General features: G+C 32.8%; 1 protein-coding gene across 1 annotated transcript in view; it reads right to left on the bottom strand.

The window, feature by feature from the left end:
- LOC120303072 (CUB and sushi domain-containing protein 3-like) overlaps nt 1–22,052 on the bottom strand; it is a gene marked incomplete at its 3' end in the record, with an annotated part of 446,767 nt that overhangs the window by 146,507 nt on the left and 278,208 nt on the right. Inside the window, exons 8-9 of the mRNA XM_039332219.1 lie at nt 16,042–16,129; nt 14,087–14,211 (exon numbers count right to left, since the gene is read on the bottom strand). Of these exons, the coding sequence (XP_039188153.1) occupies nt 14,087–14,211; nt 16,042–16,129 (213 nt within the window). The remainder of the gene's footprint in view (nt 1–14,086; nt 14,212–16,041; nt 16,130–22,052) is intronic.

Genomic DNA, 22,052 nt, shown 5'->3' with positions numbered 1-22,052 from the left:
TGATTAGTTTTCATCAATTGCTTCTTGGCTTGCTTTCTGGTGCTTTGGAAAATAGGTTGACCCCCCTCTTATTTGTGACAGTCCCTCAAATATTGGAACACTGCTATCATCTCACCCCTAGTCCTTGTTTTCATTAGACTAGTTAAACCCAATTCCTGCAGCTGTTTTTCATATATTTTAGCCTCCAGCCCTCTAATAACCTTTGTTGATCTTTTCTGCACTGTTTCCAGAGTCTATAGATGCATGCATGCATACATACATACATACATACATACATACATACATACACACACACATATATAAATATGATGACCAAAACTGGATTTGATATTCTAAGTGTTATCTTTTTAAGGCTTTATATATCAGTACTGATACTTCATGTGATCTTAATTCTATCCTTCTGTTAAGGCAACTTAGGACTGTGTTGGCTTTTTTGACTGCTGTTACACACTGCTGGCTCATATTTAAGTGATTGTCCGCTAGTGAGAGAACTGAGAGATTGCAATCAATAACCTAAATGATCATTTCCAACTGATTCCATAAACCATCAAGATTCACTTATAAATATGTAGAGCAATGTCCTTGATATTCAGAGTACAAATGAAATATCTTTATACCTCTTGCTGCAATAAATAACTAAAAAGGCTGTAATGAGGGCATCCAGTTAATGGACTGAACTTAGGAACAGAGACATGTGAGAATGATGTAACTGCTGCAAAAGTAGAAAGCTAATCTGGAGAAGACTGAGAAAGAGGAAAACCAGACATTGAAACAGGCCAACTAAGTTTTTAATAAGTTTTAAATATACTGTATGCTTTAAAATGCAGGGAGTCCCTGCAGATTTTACTCTGCCAGTTGTTGCTGACTATAGGGGAGGACATGTTCATCTCAATTTCAAGGCCATTGAGCCAGCATTGTCCAAAGATATTTCTGTGACTATGTGGCCAGCATGACATCATGAAGCCTTGTTACCTTCCCACCAAAGTGGTACTTATTTATCTACTCAAATTTGTATGATTTCAAACTGCTAGGTTGGCAGGAGCTGGGCTGAAGATGGGAGTTCACCCCATCATGTGGTGTTTGGGTCTTGAACTTGGGGTGCCGGTTTTCCAGCTGATAAGCCCAGCATCTTAACTGCTGAGCCACTGTAAAATACACGGGATGGAGAAATTTGGTAAACAATAAGATTGTCAATAAACTAGTAAGAAAACAGTTTAAGTGATGTGCAGATAACCCTACTAACTACCATATGTTATTTCTGACATTTTAAAAAAGAAAACTATTAAAAAGTAGCTTACTACTGCCAGAGAACAGAAGGTGCTTTATGTTCACGCTTTGTGCTTAATGGTGCATGTAACTAAGACCCTGAGTCCAATAAACTGTTTTAAAGAACAATATTGAAAAGAAATACAGATTTTAGAAATTTCATAGAAGACATTTGAACTATAATTCCATTCCAAATTCTACAATCGAAATTCAGATATTCTTCTGAAACATCTTTTTCTTCCATATGTATATCTGACAGCTGTTGCTATTTATAAAGCATTTCAGATATTTTATGAAGTAATATATTCAAAAGTCATGTCCCATAATCACTTTTGTCATTGCCATCTGCTATATTATGGAGAAACGACAGGTTTTAATTAAGGAAAAAAAATTGTATGAGTTCGGAGATTAAGCACCAAAAATATAATAATGAAACTCATGTTAGGGTAAACAGATACAGATTTATATAAAACCTAAGCACAAATTATTCTGATTCTCTTGCATTAAATCAAATCTTTTAACATTTATTTTTGTTAAAAAATGAGTGCAGAGGGAGTCAAAATAGCAAAGTATAATAGAGCAAAAGTTCAAGAAGTCTCTTGTACAGGTGTTGGGTGAGACAGATGAAAGATGGTATTTATACTTCCAGCTGATTTTAGGGGGAAATTTTTTTTTAGTAGTTATTCTGCAACATAATTAGACTGCATAAGGAACATAACTACAAAATGAGGCCCAGTGTTCCTTTCCTAAATGAAAGAAACAGACATAAGAAACTTTCAGAAAAGAATGCAATTTTCAAAGGAAAAATAGCATTTGGGATTAAAGCAACAAGGTAGTGACAATACATAAGTACTTAAGAACCAAAATGTAAGCATTTCCGAATAATTATATGAAACTACTTTCCTTCAGCCATTATTCTTAACAAAAGGGGCACAACATCTGATACCTTCATTAAGACAGCTCCTGATATGTCTATTAGAGCAACAAAAACAATTAAAGTCTGGAGGCTAAAACATATGAAGAATGGTTGCAGGAATTGGGTATGTCTAATTTAGTGAAAATAAGGACTAGTGATAACATGATAGCAATGTTCCAATATTTGAGGGCTGCAAACAAAGAAGGGGGGGTATCAACCTATTTTTCAAAGCATCAGAAGGCAGGACAAGAAGCAATGGAGAGAACCAACCTAGAATTAAGCAGAAATTTCCTGAGAGCAGGAACAACTAATCAATAGAATGGCTTGCCTTCAGAGGATGTGTGTGCTCCATCACCAAAGGTTTTTAAAAGAGAGTGGGAAGTCATTTGTTTGAAATGGTATAGAGGCTTCTACTTGGGCTAGAAGATCTCCAAGGTCCCTTCCAATTCTGTTATTCTGTTCTACTATTCTTTGGTTTTGGAGATTCATGTCTTATTTGTTAAGGATAAATGATCCTGTGGCATGCCCTCAAATCCCTTAATAAAAGCTTATTGAAGAACACTTTGTTCTACATTTTTGAAGCTCAATATATGTGAATTTTGTTAACAGTTCTCATACACAGATACATTAGTGAAATGCATGGTTTTATTAATGCAGTTGCTTCAATTGCACCATTGGGGATACCGTCTTGACTTTTTTGATCATATCCTATAGAAACACCAAAACTAAAGTAAAGTAAAATAAAAGAGCTGCTAATGGCCACCTAGTCCCTTAAATAAATAAAAATAAATCCAGAATAATTGAAAAGCTCAAGATAAATTATATATTACAGCAATGTGTTTCATTAAAGAAAAACTAAAAAGATCCTGAAAAGTAGAAAAATGAAAGGGAGGACAAAGACAAATAAGAAACAGATTGGATACTACAAGAAACATCTAGTCTCATAACAGAGAGCAGGTTAGTGTAGTGGTTAAGGCATGAGGCTAGAATCCCAGAGAGCATGAGTTCTAGTCTATAAAGCCAATGAGCCTCCCAGTCTCCTAAGAAGAAGAAAGCAATGGCAAACAATTTTGAAATCTTTTCAAAAAAACTACAGGGACTTGCTCAGATAGTTCCCAGTTCAAGAATGACTCAATGTTACATACAAAAGTCTTAAAGCAACAAGATAATAATGGGGCTATGGGTTGGCCAACAAACATCTCCACTGTAATTCTGGATATTAATGTTTATGCGGTATATTTTTCATAAATACAATATGTGATCATTGCTATTTGGCATGCAGTCTAGATAGATGGAATCCAACCAGCCGCCATTACCTTCTTTGTTAAACTGCACCTGTCCTTATTAGGAGTTGATACTGATGGCTTATCTCAATTGTTGGAATGTGTGTGGATCTAGCTATTCAGAAATGAAATAATCCTGATTTCAAAGAAGCATACTCTCAGGTAGGTGGTATAGCATGTTCACCTACAAAGGTGTGTTTCAGTGAAATGGTAACATAAAAAATGTAGCATTTATGCATGATTTGGCTTGATTCTTATTTATGACCACATCAATATTGTCTTTGAAACCTCAACCATACTACTAAAGAAAAGAGGAAATTCTGATGATAATGAGTCAGAAGAAGCAGCCTTCTCATGTATTATCTATCTGTCCATCTTGCTTGTATGGTAATCATATAGTGTATTTCTTGTTGTGTTCTTTTTTCATTGTTTATTTTATTGCTCTATTATCTTACTTCTGTTATCTGTACACTCTTTTCATTTCTTTCTTATTATTTTTTTAAAGAAGTTTTATTAATTTTCCAATTTTACAAAAGTCCAAGTATTAAGAAAGCAACATGATGATTGGGTAATCCATAATCCAATAACAAGCTCTTTCATACATATGTCAGGTTACCTCATCAAAAATTTCCTGTCTATTTCCCTTGGTTATTATATCACATTCAAATTAATACATTGCTAGTTATAACTCAATCGGTTAAGACATTTATCAATATATTTTAACTTATACACATCCATGTCCCGTTTTTAAATTTTACCTAATTTCAATTACAGTATTCCAGTTAGCTTAATATCCATAGTATTTAGATTTCAGGTAGCCCAAAGTTCCCTTAGTTCATTACAAAATAGTTGTCATATCTAAAATACACTTATTATTTACTCAAATAAATTCTTACTTTATTTCACAAACATATTCTATTTCTCATCCTAGTACCTCATCACTTACTAATAAAATAACCTTTATCGTCTTAATCCAACTTCTATATTATAATTCAATACTATTATTCTAGTGACTATTTTTTATTTCCCTTATAAGTCTAAATCCTAAATCATTATCTTTTAAAATCTCCTTAACCCATTAAATGTGATTTTAAGCTCTTCCATTATATGTCACATTAAAAAATCCCATTTTTTTAAGTCTAACTTTCCTTTTGTGCCAAGCAGGCTTCCATAGCAGTGCCTTTAAATCCTCAGGTGGATCTCCCTTCATTCCTACACATGTCATTTGAATCAAGGGAGACCATCCAGTTATCAATTTTTAAAGGGAGCTGGCCTCTTCATAATCATTGGATTGTTGGCCTAATAATTCAAGTCTCTATATTTGGCTTAGTATATTTGTCATCAGATCAGTCTGGTCTTCTTCTTCTTCCGGTTTCAGCTGGTTTAAGTAAAAAGTCATGTTCAATGTTGTAATTGTTGTTTGGTTGTCTGGGTTGTCTTGGTTGTGCTGTACACAGCACCTTCCATCTTAGTATTGCTTTCTTCTGTTGCTGTTTGAATTGCAGATTTTTTAGTTAAGATCAAGGTTTGGTTATCAGGGTTCTCAGTAGGTTGTAGCTGGTATTCTTTAAAGTCCACTTTGATGTTAATTATTTCGTCTTCTGTTGCATTTTGGATTTTAAGTTCATTAGTTGAAATCTGGGCTGCATTTTGTAGCTTTAAGGTGGCGCCTTTATCTTTCAGTCTGAAATTCATTAGCTCAGTAGCCTCAAGAATTTTTCCAAGTATAAGTTTGTAGTTAAGTTGTGGGTAGGATTCCTCCATTTCTATGGTGTTTACAGATAGTCTTTTAGTGGAGGCTAATTTGATAAAAGTCAGTAAATGTCCACCTCCACTGTAAAGAATTGTTTTCACCATCCAGCTGTCTCAAATTCTTATCTTTTTTTATAGTGCCAAGGACAAATCTTAGTCTCACAGGTCTCCTAGTCCAGTGGTTCTCAACCTGTGGGTCGGGACCCCATTTGGGGTCGAACGACCATTTCACGGGGGTCGCCAAACAAGGCTGTCCGCCATTTTTTTCTCCTTTTCTTTGGCCATGCCCCTGGCACCCGGTGATGTATAAGTGGTTGGGGGTCACCACAACATGGGGAACTGTATTATGGGGTCGCGGCATTAGAAAAGTTGAGAACCACTGTCCTAGTCAAAAAGAAATTCACTTGATGTACCAAATTTCACCACAAGATGTCCCTGGTAGCACGTAAAGTCTTTTTCCAAACTCAAGTTAGGCTTTTATCCAGTGTTTTTAAAAAATATTCTTTTTTTTTTCCAACTTAGTAGATAGGTAACCTTTTGGGACCCCAAATATCCAAAACCTTTTGGGACCCCAAATATCCAAAAAGTGTAAGTTCAATTATTTAGTTGTTTAGTTTAATTGTTCTTTTTTTCTCCCATAGCTTTATATTTCCAGAGTAGGCAGAAGCTGCCAAGTTAAGAAGGCAGAAGAAATTTCCAAAAGCTTTTACAGGAAGATAGTTGGGATGCAAAAAAGGTAAGGTAAGGTCTCACCCAATTCCTCCGCAGAGCTTTCATTGTTCTTGGTAGTGCTTTTGGCTTTTGGCTTGTACAGAATATTGATCAGCCATGTTAATGGCTGATCTTTTCTTCGTCGGGCCAAAGGAGCTGCCTCAGATCAAAAAGAAGGGATGCCGCCCTTCCGTGATCTGTCGAAGGTCTTCCTCATGGTGGTTGCCCCTCCAGGGCAACTTTTGACCCTTTTCAGGGTCTTCTAACAAAAGAAAACTGGACAGCAGAGAAAGTGGTCTCCCCGCTCATCTGCCAGGGCTGTGAACGCAACCCGGAAGCCTTTCTTCCTTATTATTGTTGTAAGCCACCTACAATAGCCCTACAGTGAGATAGGCAAGAACCTAAGTTAACAAAATAAATAATAAATAAATAAATAAAATGAATTATAATGGGACAGGTGGTAGCGAGACATAACTCCTGACCAAAGGCAGTATACTATTCTACATAACAATAATTACCGCAAACCCAATATGAACTACTCCTTCATGGGTCTACTTTTATGTAATGATCTCAATTGAATGTGAACTAGGGACTGATGGACGTATGATAAAATAGTATCTTTGAATTCTGGAGCCCCCATCCTCAAGTCTAGGGAAGAATTAGAATTAGAAGGTCATGCTTGTCATTGGTTTACATATCAACAAATGAAGGAAAGATTTAAACTAGACAAAAAAGGCTATGGTTTTGAATTTGCTAAAAATGAATTGGAAATCCTACTATGTGATAGTGATGATCATATAATTGCCAAGGTCTGTAAAATGTTATTAAAATTGAATTTGGAAAATGAACATATAAAACACTGTATGATCCGGTGGACAAAATGTTTTGGGTATAATATGATGCTTGAACAATGGGAGAATATGTGTCTAAAAGGCTTAAAATCCACATTAAATTATAACCTAAAAGAATTTTTTTACAAAATGATGTATGTCTGGTATTTAATACCAGATAAGTTATCTAGAATGTATAAAGGTATTTCAATTGAATGTTGGAAATGTAAATGTAAAGTAGCGACTTTTTATCATTTATGGTGGACATGTGATAAGGCAAAGAAATATTGGAGTAGGATTCATACATTAATGCAGAAAATTCTTAAAGTGAACATAAAGATTAAACCAGAAACTTTCCTTCTGTGTGTAATGGAAAGAGAACTGAAAAAAAAAATAGAACTCTGATTTTATATATGGTGACAGCAGCAAGATTACTCTATACACAAAAGTGGAAGGATTCCTCAATTCCTACCATGGACAAATGGTTACAAAAGCTGATAGAATTAGCAGAGATAGCCAAATTGACTATGCTGATAAAAAGAAAAGAACATAAGTACTTTTGTTACTACTTGGAAACTGCTTCTGGATTTTGTGCTTAAGATGGATAAAAATGATATTACAATTTTGGGTTTTACTGATTAGACTGATTTGCTGATACAGAAATGGCTAGTGCATACTACTATATTAATGTAAAAAGGTGAGATTTGATTTTAATGTCTGATTTTACTGCAACAGAGAGAGTCAGAAGTCAATGCCCTTTATTTTTTCCCCTTCCTTTCTTCACACGTTTGTTTTCCTTTTCTCTACTATTGTCCCTTACTATTTGCTTTTGTATTTTCACATTTTATGTTATAAATGAATAAAACTAATAAACAACAACAACAAAATTGAATGTAAACTAGGGATAATCACTTCTTGTTCTTTGGAAAGGAATGCAAACTTTAAGGACATGAGGAACAACATATCTCCTCAACATGCAGTTCTCTGACCTGTCATTAATTATTCATTTCACATTCTTACAATGAAGAAAAAAAATTATTTTGCATCGTTTGAAACTATGACAAGCAGATCTTTTTTAAAAAAATTCTCTGGTAGACATTGAATGTAGAACACTTGGAAAGCTTCAAGAATGTTGAGTCCAAACCTGCTTTAATTCAAAATTACTATTTTCCAAACTTGGCAGCTTTAAGATATGTGGACTTCAACTCCCAGAATTCTCCAATTCTGAGTGTTGAACTGCACACATCTTAAAGTTGCCAAGTTTGAAAAGCCCTAGTCTAGAGGATAGTAAGCCCCCCCCCCAAAAAAAAAATCTACTCATGTTTAAAGATTTTAAGTTTCATTACCATAGGCATACTACATTTAACCTCCTAATTGTAGATAGGTTGATTAATTAATATTTTTTTAAAAAAATAATCCAAGGCACTGTATTTTTTCTTTCTCTTTTTCTTACTTTCAATATGCCTTTGAACTGAAATGAACTCATGATGAATATCAGTTTTTTTGGCTTTTATGGTGAAAATTTGGAACATCCATTAATTTCTGTTGTTACCACTGCACTACTTTTATTTTTGTTCTCTTCTTAAGGATGTCCTGTTAGTGGAATGATCAAGGAGAAAAAGATGCATTTTTTAATATTTCCAATGTGCACTTGCCAAATCTGAAGTAATCTCTGGAACTGAATATGTTTTTATAGAGCTGAGGGGGGCAACTGCAAGAAAAATCAATAACAATATGTTACATTGCCTTCCTCCCCCTTTTACTTGCAGGAAAGAATAAATCTCTATAAATAGAAGGGATGATGAATTTAACTTGCTATCTTTGGTATTTTAAACAACACTTTAGCACTCTAAAACTTTTGCAGGGAAGAGGACATAATTCGGAATTTCTAAAACTGTGAAAGCTTTTTTTTACAGATTAATTCCCTTCCTCATTTTTCTATCTTTACTTTGTAGAATTGATGAATCCAACCAATTTCTTTGAACAACTTTCAAACTCTGCAGTAAATCAAAAGTGAATTTATATTAAATTTAATATATGCTCTACACTTGTTGGTTTATTTTTTGAACTACATTTTAATATAGAATATGATGTAATTTTGCAACACAGAGTTGATAGACATTTCCAAAAATGTTTGTATTTTTTCAAGTTATACAAAACCATTTTCCCCTCGTCCTTGTTTTCCACACTTTATTGTATGGATTTTTTGCACAGCAATTTGCATCTAGCAATCTGAAAAGGGAGATATTATGCAAACTCTCACTCAGTTGCACATATCAAGGTTTAGAGTGGAACAGTTATAATCAAATTGCTACATTTATCAATAAGTCAAATACCACAATTTCAGTTTTCTGACAACTAGCATTTTTGGATATTAGAATCTATGGATGTAACTTTAAGGATACTAGAAAAGTAATAGTTCAAGTGGATTAATCAATACCTCAGTAGCACAACTAGAAAACATCCCTGTTTCAAATCTGAAGCTATATTTTCTGCTTTTTGCTTTTCTAAAAACCTAAAGCAATTGTGTATTAGGTTGAATACCAAGGTTCAGTATAAATCGAATGATATAACTATAAATAAATAAGTTTGCATTGGACACTGATCACCTGTTTCCTTGAAAATGTGTTTCAACAGAGCTAAAGAATAATGTTCCTGTGAAAGTGTGCATAGATTTGTGAAATAAATACATATGCAAAAGTTTTACTAACAAACTTCCATATTAAATAAAGCAATTTAAAAATCAATCATAAACTGAAGCCAAGAAAATTTTAAAAGTGACCTTCACAGTCAAAATCATTTCTCTAAAGAATCAATGTTCTTCTACTGAGATAGCAAGCTGAACATAATAAGCAGCGCCTGTTTCTCCCGATTACCACTCGATGGAGTTGCTTTCTTAAATATAATCTAAAATGCCGAACAAATCATTAAGCATATTTGGTTATTAGCTCTTTGATGATCTAATATGGTGGTGAGAATTACTGCCCTAAAAACACTGCAATCTAATTTCTTCAAAAAGAAAGGAATTAATCCATACTTTGTTTCAACCAGTGGGGGAAATGCATATCTGTTTCAATGATTTGAGCAGTATGCTTCAAAAATGGAAAAAATAATCCATTCATTTCTGGTACTGTTTATACTTTCATGGTGCCAGAGCAAGAAATGACAGCTGTTTGGGGTTCAGGTTAAGTTAAATTGTTGTAGAAGAGAAGGGTGAATATTGTAAATTAGGAAGAGCCATATCATACTGGGTGGGTAGATATTTGAAACCCCCTTTTCTTGCTTGCTTTCTCTCAGAATTGTGATTTGAATACTTCAGGGTGAATTTTCACATATTTTCCATTTCATAATGGTAGGTTATTCTGCTGTCAATTTTCAGCAATCATGGTCAATGTAGATTCTGAATGCTGCAAAAAGGAAACATTGCCCCATTTTTATAGGTTTGTCTTTAGAGATTTAAGAGTCTTCTACATCTTATTGCTTCACCATTTAAACCAGTGCTTAATTGGTATTTTAGGATTGCAAAAACTGTTCATGAAAATAGTTCCATGGTTTTCACATTTCTTGTTTCTTCCTAGTTACAGGTGGTCCTTGACTTACAACCATTTTTTTAGTGCATTTGAAGTTACAATGGCATTGCAGCATCTGCACAGACACATGATCAAAATTTGATGCTTGGCATTTATGATGTTTGCAATGTCCTGGAACCATGTGATCACCTTTTGCGACCTTCTGACAAGCAAACTCAATGGAGAAGCCAAAGTCACTTAACAAATGTGTTAGTAATTTAACAACTGCAAAAATTAATTTAACAACTGTGGGAAGAAAGATCATAAAATGGGGCAAAACTCACTTAACAACTATCTTATTTAGCAAAGAAAAATTTGGGCTCAATTGTAGTCATAAATTGAGGATTATCTGAATATGTTTTGTCCAATTGTTCTGTTGATTCTGTGGTAAGAAAGTAGGAATTTATCCCATTGCCGCACAAACTACTTCAAAACATATTATTATGAAGGTTTCATTTTGTTCCAGTCTATTATAATTGACAGAGGCAGGATAAAAATGTGAAATTAGATACCCACCTCTACTCAAATGGAATGAACCACAGTTTCCTTGATGTCCTTAGAACAGACCCCTATCCTTTTAATCTTATGTAAAACATTTAAATCCTGGTTTTTCTCACAAATATTGGGATAAGATGAGAATGGCATGGGCTGAATGTGTTATGGGAAAGCTTAGCTATCGTCCCATATGTTGTTTGTTTGTTTTTGTTTCTATTTTATTTTAGAGATGTATTTTTTTTAATCCTTCAGCTGTGAGCTTCCCAGAGTTTGGTTTAAACTGGGCAGTTATATAAATAAAATAAAATTTCCCAGGTATAAAATTATTCCAAAAATCTATAAGGAAGAATTCCAGTGAAGCTAAATAAGATAGAGAACTATCTTTAAAAACAGATGTCAGTTCAAGTAAGTAATGAAAAACTAGCCTTTCAGAGAAAGAAGTGCTCCTGGAGCATATAGTAAAAACAGGATTAAACTTTATTCATCTTATTTATTTATATGATCACTGACAGTCACTTTTTTGTGACATGGGCAGCTGTATAAATTTGATTAATAAATATTAAGCCTGAATTTTAGGAATCTTTGTGGTTTATTGACCCATTGTACTGCAGTAAAATTATTTTTTTTCCAAACAATATGTCTGCAAACCCACATAATACAGATATCAAGCTTATTGTTCACAACACAATGAATAAAAGGCTGACTGACATTAAATCTCATAAGAAAAAGTAGTATAAAATAAAGCCATTTTTTTCTTATATACACATATGTGTATCAGTGTGACAGTGAAAAATAATTCTGACAGTGTACTTCTATTCTGATCTGCTGACTGCCCTTTTAAGTCATTTTCTTTTTTTATATGGGAAAATTCAACATTATAAAGACCAGAACAGAACTGGTAACACCCATCACCTTGTATGGCTAGGTGAAAACTGCTAATGTTTGAATTTCAGCAGCTCACCACTTACTTTCCAATAATGAGTAGATTGAGATTAGATTGAAAGTTAGTATATTCTTTCTCATGGCTTATAATAGGACATTTTTTTTCTTTTAATAATACTTTCTGCTAACAGCCTGGTAATCTATAGTTAGTAAGATACTTTAAATGTTGGGGCAATCTGTTCTTCAAGTAGAACATTGCTCTAACTAATTGCAAATTTTATGGCCAAGGGCTCCAGTTACTCTTACATAAACTGGGTAATACATAACTTTATACGGCACTAATTAACTTTCAGTAATGTTCATATATAATAAAAATTACCGTGTTTAACCTTCCTGGTATTTTCATCCATCTTTGCTATATTTTAATATATATTTCTCTTTATGATTACAAATATAATCCTATCATTTCAGTATATCAACCATCTTTGGAAGTGCCATATACTCATACTACAGAATACTATATAGTACAATAGTCTGTAGGAAAAATAAAGTAATATTCAGTCATATTAAAAATAAGGAGCTCACATTCAAAATTTTCACAAGATAAGAACATGCGACACTTAATAGAATGGTTTTTAAAAAACATCTGAGATCATGGCCTAATAACTGCCAATTGAGTGATATGAAATAAGCAATCATACAGCAGGATGTCTTATCAAATGATAAACTAAAATCAAGCATTCCGCTGAAATATTCTGTATTTATAATAAAATAGTACTTCAGAATATTAATTGCTACCACTCTTTTAAAATTTGTTTCACATCATTTTAAAAGTAACTGATGAGCACTATATTATACAGCCATAAAATTTTATTAGAACTGATTTATTGAACAAGAATATCACATATAAAAATTAATTGTATAAAGAGCACAGCATGTTTCTAATAAACCTACAAGGTTTTAGGATAGGAAAATAAAATCCTGTTTCCGCATAAATAGAAGTCAATACCAATACATCTAATTTTAGGTGCATATACTGTATGTAAAACTGCATTGTAAATTATATTTTAAGAATGCTATCTTTTTATTAGGAAAAAAAATACAGGATATATTTCACTCAAAAACATGCTTCTATTTTTTGTATACATTCTTGGTGATATTATTTCAAAAAACATTCTAACACTTATACTTTTTTAGATTTTTAAACAATAGGGAGATAGGTGCTAATTACCATTAGTATTATTTATTTATATAAATATGAATCAATACAGTATGATTTTTAAGTTAAGTCAAATCTTAAAATGAACTTCTGAAGAGGAACATATGGAAGTTTCTGCATTGCACAAAATATAAATTTGTGTATGCAGGTTAAACAAATAAAGATTTACTGATTTTCTTTTAAGAACAATCCAGCTGTTTTTATGAAAGGAAGAAGAAAAGCTTTTTATAACAAAATAAGTGGGATATTCTCCAGGACACCATAAAAGCAAAAATATATATATTTATTTTTACTTTTTTTAAAAGGAATATATATTTCTAAAAAACTAATGTCTAAGAATATGCAAATTAGTCACTTTAAATGTAAATAGCAATAGCACTTAGACTTATATATTGCTTCGTAGTGCTTTACAGCATTCTCTAAGCAGTTTATAGAGTCAGAATATTGTCCCCAACAACCTGGATTCTCATTTTACCAACCTTGGAAAGGTGGAAGGCTGAGTCAACCTTGAGCTGGTCAGGGTCTAACTCTTGGCAGTGGGCAGAGTTAGCCTGCAATACTGCATTCTAACCACTTTGCCACCACGACTCTCTGGTTAAGGTAGGAATGGAAGAGAAGTCTATGATTGGAAATGAGGCAATATGAATTGGCTATATTCCAACTTTGGAGAGAAGGGAGTAAAGAAATTCTGGAATTAAATCTGAATTTAAACATATTTTTTTCTCAGCCTCCGATACATTAGCTATCAAGTCTCTTCGCCTAAGGAGATATGTGATGGTATTTACTTAACTATATGACCTAGCTAAGAAAACCTAGTAACCATCTAACAAAATTCCTTACACCTGGAAGACAATAGCAAATGAAACAGAAATGGAACAATTTTTGTTTGTTTGTTTGTTTGGGCAAAATAAACCATATTATTTGAAAGTATGAAGACTATTTGACCACACACTTTTTGAATGAGTCACTAGGATTTATTTCAACTATAATTTCCAGTTGGAATGTTTTCAGAAACTGGGATATGTGTCAGAAAAGTCAAGATGCTATCCACTGACATTTTTTAACTATCCTGTCGATGCCCAGCTTTCAAGATCTCCTTCTAATTGCAACATGAAAAAAGTGAAGAAAACTCGCATGAAAGAATACAGATTTTCATATTTTACCTTTGCACACTGGTCTGTGATCACTCCATGCTGCAAAAACCTCTGCTATCCTTTGGCAGGTAATGCTTTTTGCCCCCTGTAGCACATAGTCTTCGTCACAAGAAAACTGCACTGTTGAATCCAAGCTAAAATTGAACATATCAAAAGCAAATTAATATGTGTTATATTTCTCAAAGTTTAATTGAATCTTTTTAATAATTTCTTATTACATTTATTCAATCAGTATTTCCTTTAAGGTAAAAGATAGTTCTGGTTTGTCTTAAAAAAGGTATGTCTAAAAACAAATGAAGATGTGTGAAATGTCTCATTCATTTTTCCTTTCTGTAATCGTAGTTAGTATTACATATTCAAATGGATCTATTTTTGCTGTTCATGAACAATTTTATGTTATCTAAAAGTTATCTCATTTTGTTAAATGCAAGAGCAGATAGATTTATGATGTTAATTCAAATATGGTAACTTTCAATTAAGTGTACTTAAAAGCCTCATATTAATAAATACAACTTGTCTATGACTACAGCATTACTTCATAGTGATCTGATGTGGCTGCAATTCAAGGTAGATATGTGAAGGTCTCACAGACTGATCATCCATAAAAATCAGAGTGATCCATGTGCTGGGTCTTTGCAGAGACACCTCATAAAACAAAAACCATGTCAAAATGTTTTGAACAGTTTCCTGGATAATAACTTACATTGGCTTGTTTATTTCTTGAAACTATAATCATCCTTGTACTTTGCCAGAATGAAATATATATTCAGAATGAACCTGAAAGAGTATTATTATGATACCCTATATAAAGACATACATAAGCCACTGATATTGCTAACTTAGACTACTCTACACAGGAAGAAGTGCTAATATAAACTAATCTTGCTTCCACAGCATTCGTGGGATTCAAATACCTGAACAACCGGTTCTATTATGTGATGCAAGCCTGGGCCTCCAATGCCTAGAATGGACTTCCAGAAGTGGTATCCATACACTTCTGGTCGGCCATTATACGCCTGGGAGGCCTCCGAGGCCTAGACTGGACTTCCAGAAACCAGCCAGTTCTCCAAATTCAGGTAAATTTAGCTATCAGTGTATATGTGCATAGAATGCCCAAATTAGGTGATTTGGAATAAATAGCCATGAACAAAAATACATGAAATCTGTAAATTTACACTGTGACAAATTAATTCCTTTGATCAACTTTTCTTGATTAAGTTGAGGTCTTATATTTTTCGAAAGCTGTTTCAATCTAGAGCTATATTTCTTGATGGAGCTATATATACATGCATGCTACATAACCATAATACTAAAACAAATGACCCTCAGTTCTTATACGTAATATGTCTTGTCTGACTTATAATCACTCATTTAATGACAGTTCAGAATTACAATGGCACTGAAAAAAGTGACTTATGACCGGTCCTGACACTCACAACCATCACAGCATGGTCACATGATCCACATGTAGGCACTTGGCAACCAGCATGTACCTTTACAATGGCTGTACATCCCAGGGCCATATGAGTGTGACCTTTCTAGCCAACATTTGACAAGCAAAATCATTGGGAGAAAGATGGATTCACTTAATGACTGCATGATTTGCTTAACAAGGCAATGATTAGCTTAACAACTCTGGTTAAAAAAAAGTTCATAACATTGGGTATGACACACTTTGTTTAGCAACATAAATTTTGCTCTCAGAATGTGATCAGAAGTCAAGGACCACCTGTAGATTAACAGTTATTTAAATATCTACATAGATGAAAATTTAAGTAAAACATTCATCATAATGTGAAAGTTCATTTTTGGAGTGAGATATATCAGATTAATTTTAAAGGTAACACTCAATGCCGCAGTGGGTAACTATGATCCCTTTATGATCTGTGGACTTCAACTCCCAGAATTCCTGAGCCAGCTCACTCCTGTTAATGCATGTGAAGTTTTGGGTTTGTGAATATTACCTAAAATCTGAGCCTATTCGTTTTCCGTTCTCAGGTTCTCCAGGATCTGGGCACAGATTTGATGCCTGTTTGATACCTCCTTCATTTACTGCAAAATAAAAACAAAATAGACAGCTAGGAATTATCTTAAAATATCAAAGAAAAAGATGTAGGTTATTGTTGCAGTTTTTCCATACTACCTTAAAGAGCTAGATTTTTTTTTTTTAGTACGCAATTTGTACTCTAAGAAAGAGAAGCCCAATGTGTGTTTGTCTTTGTTATTTCTTTGAATACAGAAAAGCTAAAGAAACTGGTCCTAAACTTTAATTTTCATAATTAGCTTTGAGAAAATGAGAAAAGGGCCTACATAACATTTTCATTTATTATGAGACAGCTGGAATTATTAGGTACTTAATTGATAATAAAACATCACAAATCTTCTAGATTCTTATATTAGAGATAAAAAATGGGACATGTTATTGGTATCCAAATTTATAGGAGTATTAGTTTACTTCATATTCAACAACGTGGATATAGATCAAAATGTTGTGACCAATGACCTAAAAGCAATTGTAAGAACAGTCTTTTTATATCCCATGTCTTCAGTTCTACTTATCTTCTGCCAATGCTATGTTGAAGAAACATTCTTAAGTAAATGCCAAGCTTACTGACCTGGGATAATTGTTGACAATATTCTTATTTTAATAGCTACTTTTTATAATGCATTGCTTATAATGTATAAAATGTTTATCCTTTTCTAATGATTGTTTTTATTAACTCATTGTTTTAGTCAATTGCCACTGCCACTGCCGAGTATTGCTTCATGTTAGACGGGCAGCCAAATAAATGATTAATAAATAAAATAATATCCCAAAGGTGCTTTTTCAAGTGGCAACTGGATTTTCTTGTTTTTTCTTTGAAGATGTTTCACTTCTCATCCAGAGTTACTTGGATGAGAAGCAATACAACAAAGTCCAGTTGCCTCTTGAAAAAGCACCGTTGGGACAACCATGACCTGGATGACTGAAAATCTCCATAAACAAATAAAATAATACACAGCCCATTTATTTAAAATAATATTAGCAATGAACATTTTCTCAAATGCACACATTTTGTTTATAATACAATTTGATTTTATGTAACTTCATGGACAAGTCCATGTAAGTGTCTTGGCAATAGTGCCAGCTGCTTTGCCATTCTCTTCTGAGTTCAGTTCTGGTTTTCCCTAATAATCTTCCATCCAATTAACTGGACTCAAATGTGCCTAGCTTCTGAGTTCCAAAGAGATACCCGGTATTAATGGTATTGCCATCTACTGTTCTGTGGCAAAAAATAATCTAGATACATTTCCTATCAATTTATTCTCTAGGTATTCATTCTCTCCCTTCCTCCCTGTCTCTCTTGTTTTAGATGCCTCTTGGCAGTGGGAATTTTGAAGCACTGCACAACTCATTACACTTTAATGCTGTCCAAGAAAGTATGAGGTGACAATGGTAAGAGTATTGTTCTGCTCTAATACAAATTACTTTAAAGTATTTTCATCATTTTAAGATTATTTCTGCAAATGCTGAGCAAGGGATATGAAGTTCTTTTTTCCTTTTTTTTCTTTTCTGTTTTATTTCCTTTTCTTTTAATATAAATAAATAATAAACAATACCAGATAATTAACTGTATCAATCACAATGGTGTTGATTCTCAGTGATGGGATAATTAACTGTTTATCAATCACACTAGTATTGACTCTCAGTGATCACATAGACTTCCTCCTATCCCCCAGGACAGTCTGCTCCCAGGCTGGGTCCTTCAGATCCTTCAATGGTGCACCAATGATTCATTAACTTATACTTTACAGTTAGAAAACACTATAACTATTTCTCTCTTATTCTAAAATAAATCACAGATATTGTTGTGAGCAAATCTATTTTATAATTTATAATTCACTCAGTGACAAGAGTAAATTGTTTTTATATCTATATCTATAAACTATTGCTGGCAAAAAAAACCCTCATGATGCAATCTTTTGATAATATAGGTGACAAAGTTACTAGGACGAAATTAAGACCTAATGAATCGTGGTCCAATAAGGTGTGATATACTGGGAAAAGAGTAGCATTATATGTATGCATTCTCAATTTCCATTGCCCAATTTGCACATTTTCCCCTCAATGTCTGAACTATGAATGAGGTTCTTAGGGTGCAATGCCTTTGAGCCAAAGAGCCAAAGAGAGAAGGATTGTAATGATAGCTTAGAAGTTCAGATATAATGGAAAAAGGTGATTAACTAAACAACTAGTATTAGGGGACATAAAGATGGAAGCAAATGATATAAAGCATTTTGTTTGTTTCCAATTTGGAGTGAGAACATTATGGCTACGTTTGAGATTACCTTTGATGTTATTTTGGCTCATCTTTGAAATTGCAGAACCTTTCATTTTGCAAGTCTGACTATAAATGAGAATAAAGACCATTTTTCTCCAGTTTATCCAATTTGTATTAAATTAGTCTTAGTAATAATTTATTAAGAATTTACTAGCAAACTTAGGTAGAAGGATCTGTAAGCATAAATGTCACTGTGATGTAGAACTGAGTCTGAGTGTTTCCTTTGAAAATAACTTTGAGAACTGAGAAATGGCAACAGAGAAATAAGGACTATTTTGAATCTTCCCTATATTACTGCAAGAATTTTAGATGATCCCATGTAACTGTGCCTTTTTGAAAGCAGAAAAAGAATTGGATGGCTTACTGTTGTAATAAAATGATATTTTCTATAATTCATCTGTTATCTTGCACACACATATAAACACACACATACACTCACACCTCCCGCCGAAAAATCTAAAGCCCAATAGGACAAACAAGTGGTCCAATAAAAATGTACAATCTTCAGTGTGCTCTTGTTTTCATATTCTATTCTATCCTATTTTCCTTGTGCATATTTTTTTTCAATTTTATTGCATTTATTTCCTAACTTAGTTCTTTTTGAACTTCTTTGTGACTGTCTCATGAGTATTTTTTCTAAATGTTTTCTGAATTTCTGGAATTCCTGGGTTTTCCATCTTGCACACTGCTGATGCTATTCAGTTGATAATCACTACACAATGAGAGAATTGTTTATAAATATACATACCGATACACACATTCTTACCCAAACAGTTTTTTAAAATATGTGTGTGTCCGTATATGTGTGTTTATAGGTGTCTGTGTGGGTAAAGTGTGTGTGAATACACAGAGATGTACACACAGGCATACAAACTTTGAAATAAGTAGATAGATGGAGACAAAATAATGCCAAAGTTATCTAATGGTTTTGAGACCAAACAGGATTTGAACAGATTGCCTCAAGTTACAGATATATTATCTTCCATTTTGTTAGACTCTCTTTCTCTTTCTTTCTGTTTTGATTTGTAATATTAAATGTTGCTTTTCAATTTATGTATGACAGTGAGAACTGTTTTAAAAAGTAAGTTAAGATGTCCATGTTTTCCATATTTTTTCTAATATACACCTTTCTTATAAATAATTTTCTCTTATATTACATTTTATTGATTTATTTTTATCCTGCCTTTATTATTTTTGCAAATAACTCAAGGCAGCGAACATATACAACGTATCTTCCTTCTTCTGTTTTCCACACAGCAACAACTTTGTGTGGTGGCTTGGGCTAAGAGAGAGTGACTAGCCAAAAATCACTCAGCCAGCTTTCCTGGCTAAGGAAAGGACTTGAACTTGCAGTGTCCCACTTTCTAGCCTGGTCCCCTAACCACTAGATCAAACTACTACCCCTGCAAAGTATAAACCTATACTTGTCTTAATATAATTTCCATTTCCTATTTTTAGTATTTTTATTTTATTTTTGCACTTTTGAGCCTTTAATAATATGCATTCATAGTTTTGTATTATATGCAGTAATTCCATAGATTGACTTCTTGGCTCACTTTTTAAGTATCAATTTTCCAAATAGTTAATATAAAATTGACAACAGGCTTGTCTATGAATTGGCAATCTTTACTGTATTTAATTCAGGCACAGTGAGCAATATTAAGTATTATATTTTGCTTGTATTGTTCAGCTTATGATTAACTTTGTTCTATGAAATTTCAGAAACATTCTTAAAAGAAAGGTCAATGCTTCCTTTAGCATGTAGAATTCTAGTTTGGTCTTTTATATTCTTCTAGATTTAAGTTCTAGACCCTATAATGGCACTGGAAAGAAAATTGCATGCTTTCTAATGACTCATTAATGAGTGGATAATGTCATAATCTAGATAAATGCTGTGAGACTTCACTGTATGTTCCTATTCTCCAATTAGAAGAGATGAGATATTATGATACAATACTTTCTGATTTGTCAATCTTTCTGGTTAATACTAGTATATTATTACTGGACATTCTTTTGTTAACCACAAAAAAGAATTAGAATGTACATGCTCCATTTCATGCCTGCTTTGTTTCATTGTTTCATTGTTTGCTTCCTTCTCATTTATCCCATTACTAAATGTTTAGAAGCAAATTAAAATGTAAAAAACAAAAATGGAGGTATGATGTCCTTTCAGAAATGTTTCTTTTAAGATGTTCACAGAGGGCTAGGGAAAAATATTTAGCTTCTTGTTGAACTTTATGAAAATAAGCATCAGCTTGTACAACATAATATGCTCAACTGATCAAAATTGAGAAAACTGTCATACTTTGGTGATGGGTGAGGTTTCTTTTTCAAGTAAAATAATTTAAAATTAAAGGTAAGGTTCCTCTTTCGCTCCCACATTTCCTCTGAAAATAGTTTGCTCCCAAAGGAAGAGGGGTAATGATAACAACAAAAAATATATTGTGTAATATATAAATATATAATCATTATATGTAAATATAATGATTGAAAGACAAAACTGTTTTTTAAAAAATAATTTAAATATTAAGATCATAGCACAGACAAAAAAGGATTGATTTCTGCTTTCTAATTAACATTTCTGTTTACTCTGTTTTTCTGCATTTATTTGACAATTTTGTTAATTAAAGGCTTTGGGGATGATAGCCACTTAAGTTCAAGAGTTATATTCCCTGATTTTGATTCATTGATCAAAGATATCTTTGAAGTTTCCTTTATTTTCTTGCTTCTCCTTGTGATTGTTGAAACAACATAAATATGCACAGATAGAAATAACACTCTTTAACTTTATTTTTGCTTATATATCTGTTGTTCCCTATTATCATTATTTTGGCTATATTCAATTGAATTAATTAGGATTAAATGTGTCCCTGTGTGAAAACTAGTATTGTTGATACTATGTGTCAATGTCATTTGCATTGTAATTCCAGATTTTTTTTACATTGTCTAATTTTGATCCTTTCTGATCTCTTTCTCTTTTATACTTTTTACATTAACAGTATTTGATCAATAAAAATAATATATGATGTTACTGTTAATGTACAATTAGGATAGACCATAAGTGGATTACTGAATAGTTTTCAGGAAGAAGGCTTATGCCAATGGAATTAATTTGATTTGACACATCTGAAATTTTGAGATAGACTTTCTCTAAATACATAGAAACTCTTAACATGGGTTAGCAATACATTTTAAAACTTCTTGGAGTTAATGAACCCTTAACATATCTAGTTAAAAATAAAAAAAAACAAATGACTGTTTCATAAGGATTAAACAGAATATCATACAAAATATTGTTGCTTACTAAAATAATGTTGTATACTATGTATTAACAAAATAATAGTGGGATTCGATTATCCATTAAATATAGTAAGTATTTAGCATTAAGTCAGGAACTGTGATAACAGTAGTAGTGTGGCAACATCAAAGTGAAATGTTAGTAGCAATGGGAGCAAATGAAAAGGTTAGTCACATTAAAATAACTTAGTAGCAGCATTATAAGACATAATATGCAAACTAATCAAGCACATTGTGCATTCATTTCCCAAGAAAAAAGAAGCAGCACATTACCATCACTTCATGCTTAAAAATGTTCTAACCATCTCTTTCATTATAAAACCAACTGAATTTATGTTATGCATTTCAATGTTGTA

Source organism: Crotalus tigris, unplaced genomic scaffold (assembly GCF_016545835.1).
Source record: "Crotalus tigris isolate CLP2741 ecotype Arizona unplaced genomic scaffold, ASM1654583v1 scf7180000024455.1231707, whole genome shotgun sequence".
NCBI lineage: Eukaryota > Metazoa > Chordata > Lepidosauria > Squamata > Viperidae > Crotalus > Crotalus tigris.
This window is presented reverse-complemented; position numbering and strand designations above follow the sequence as displayed.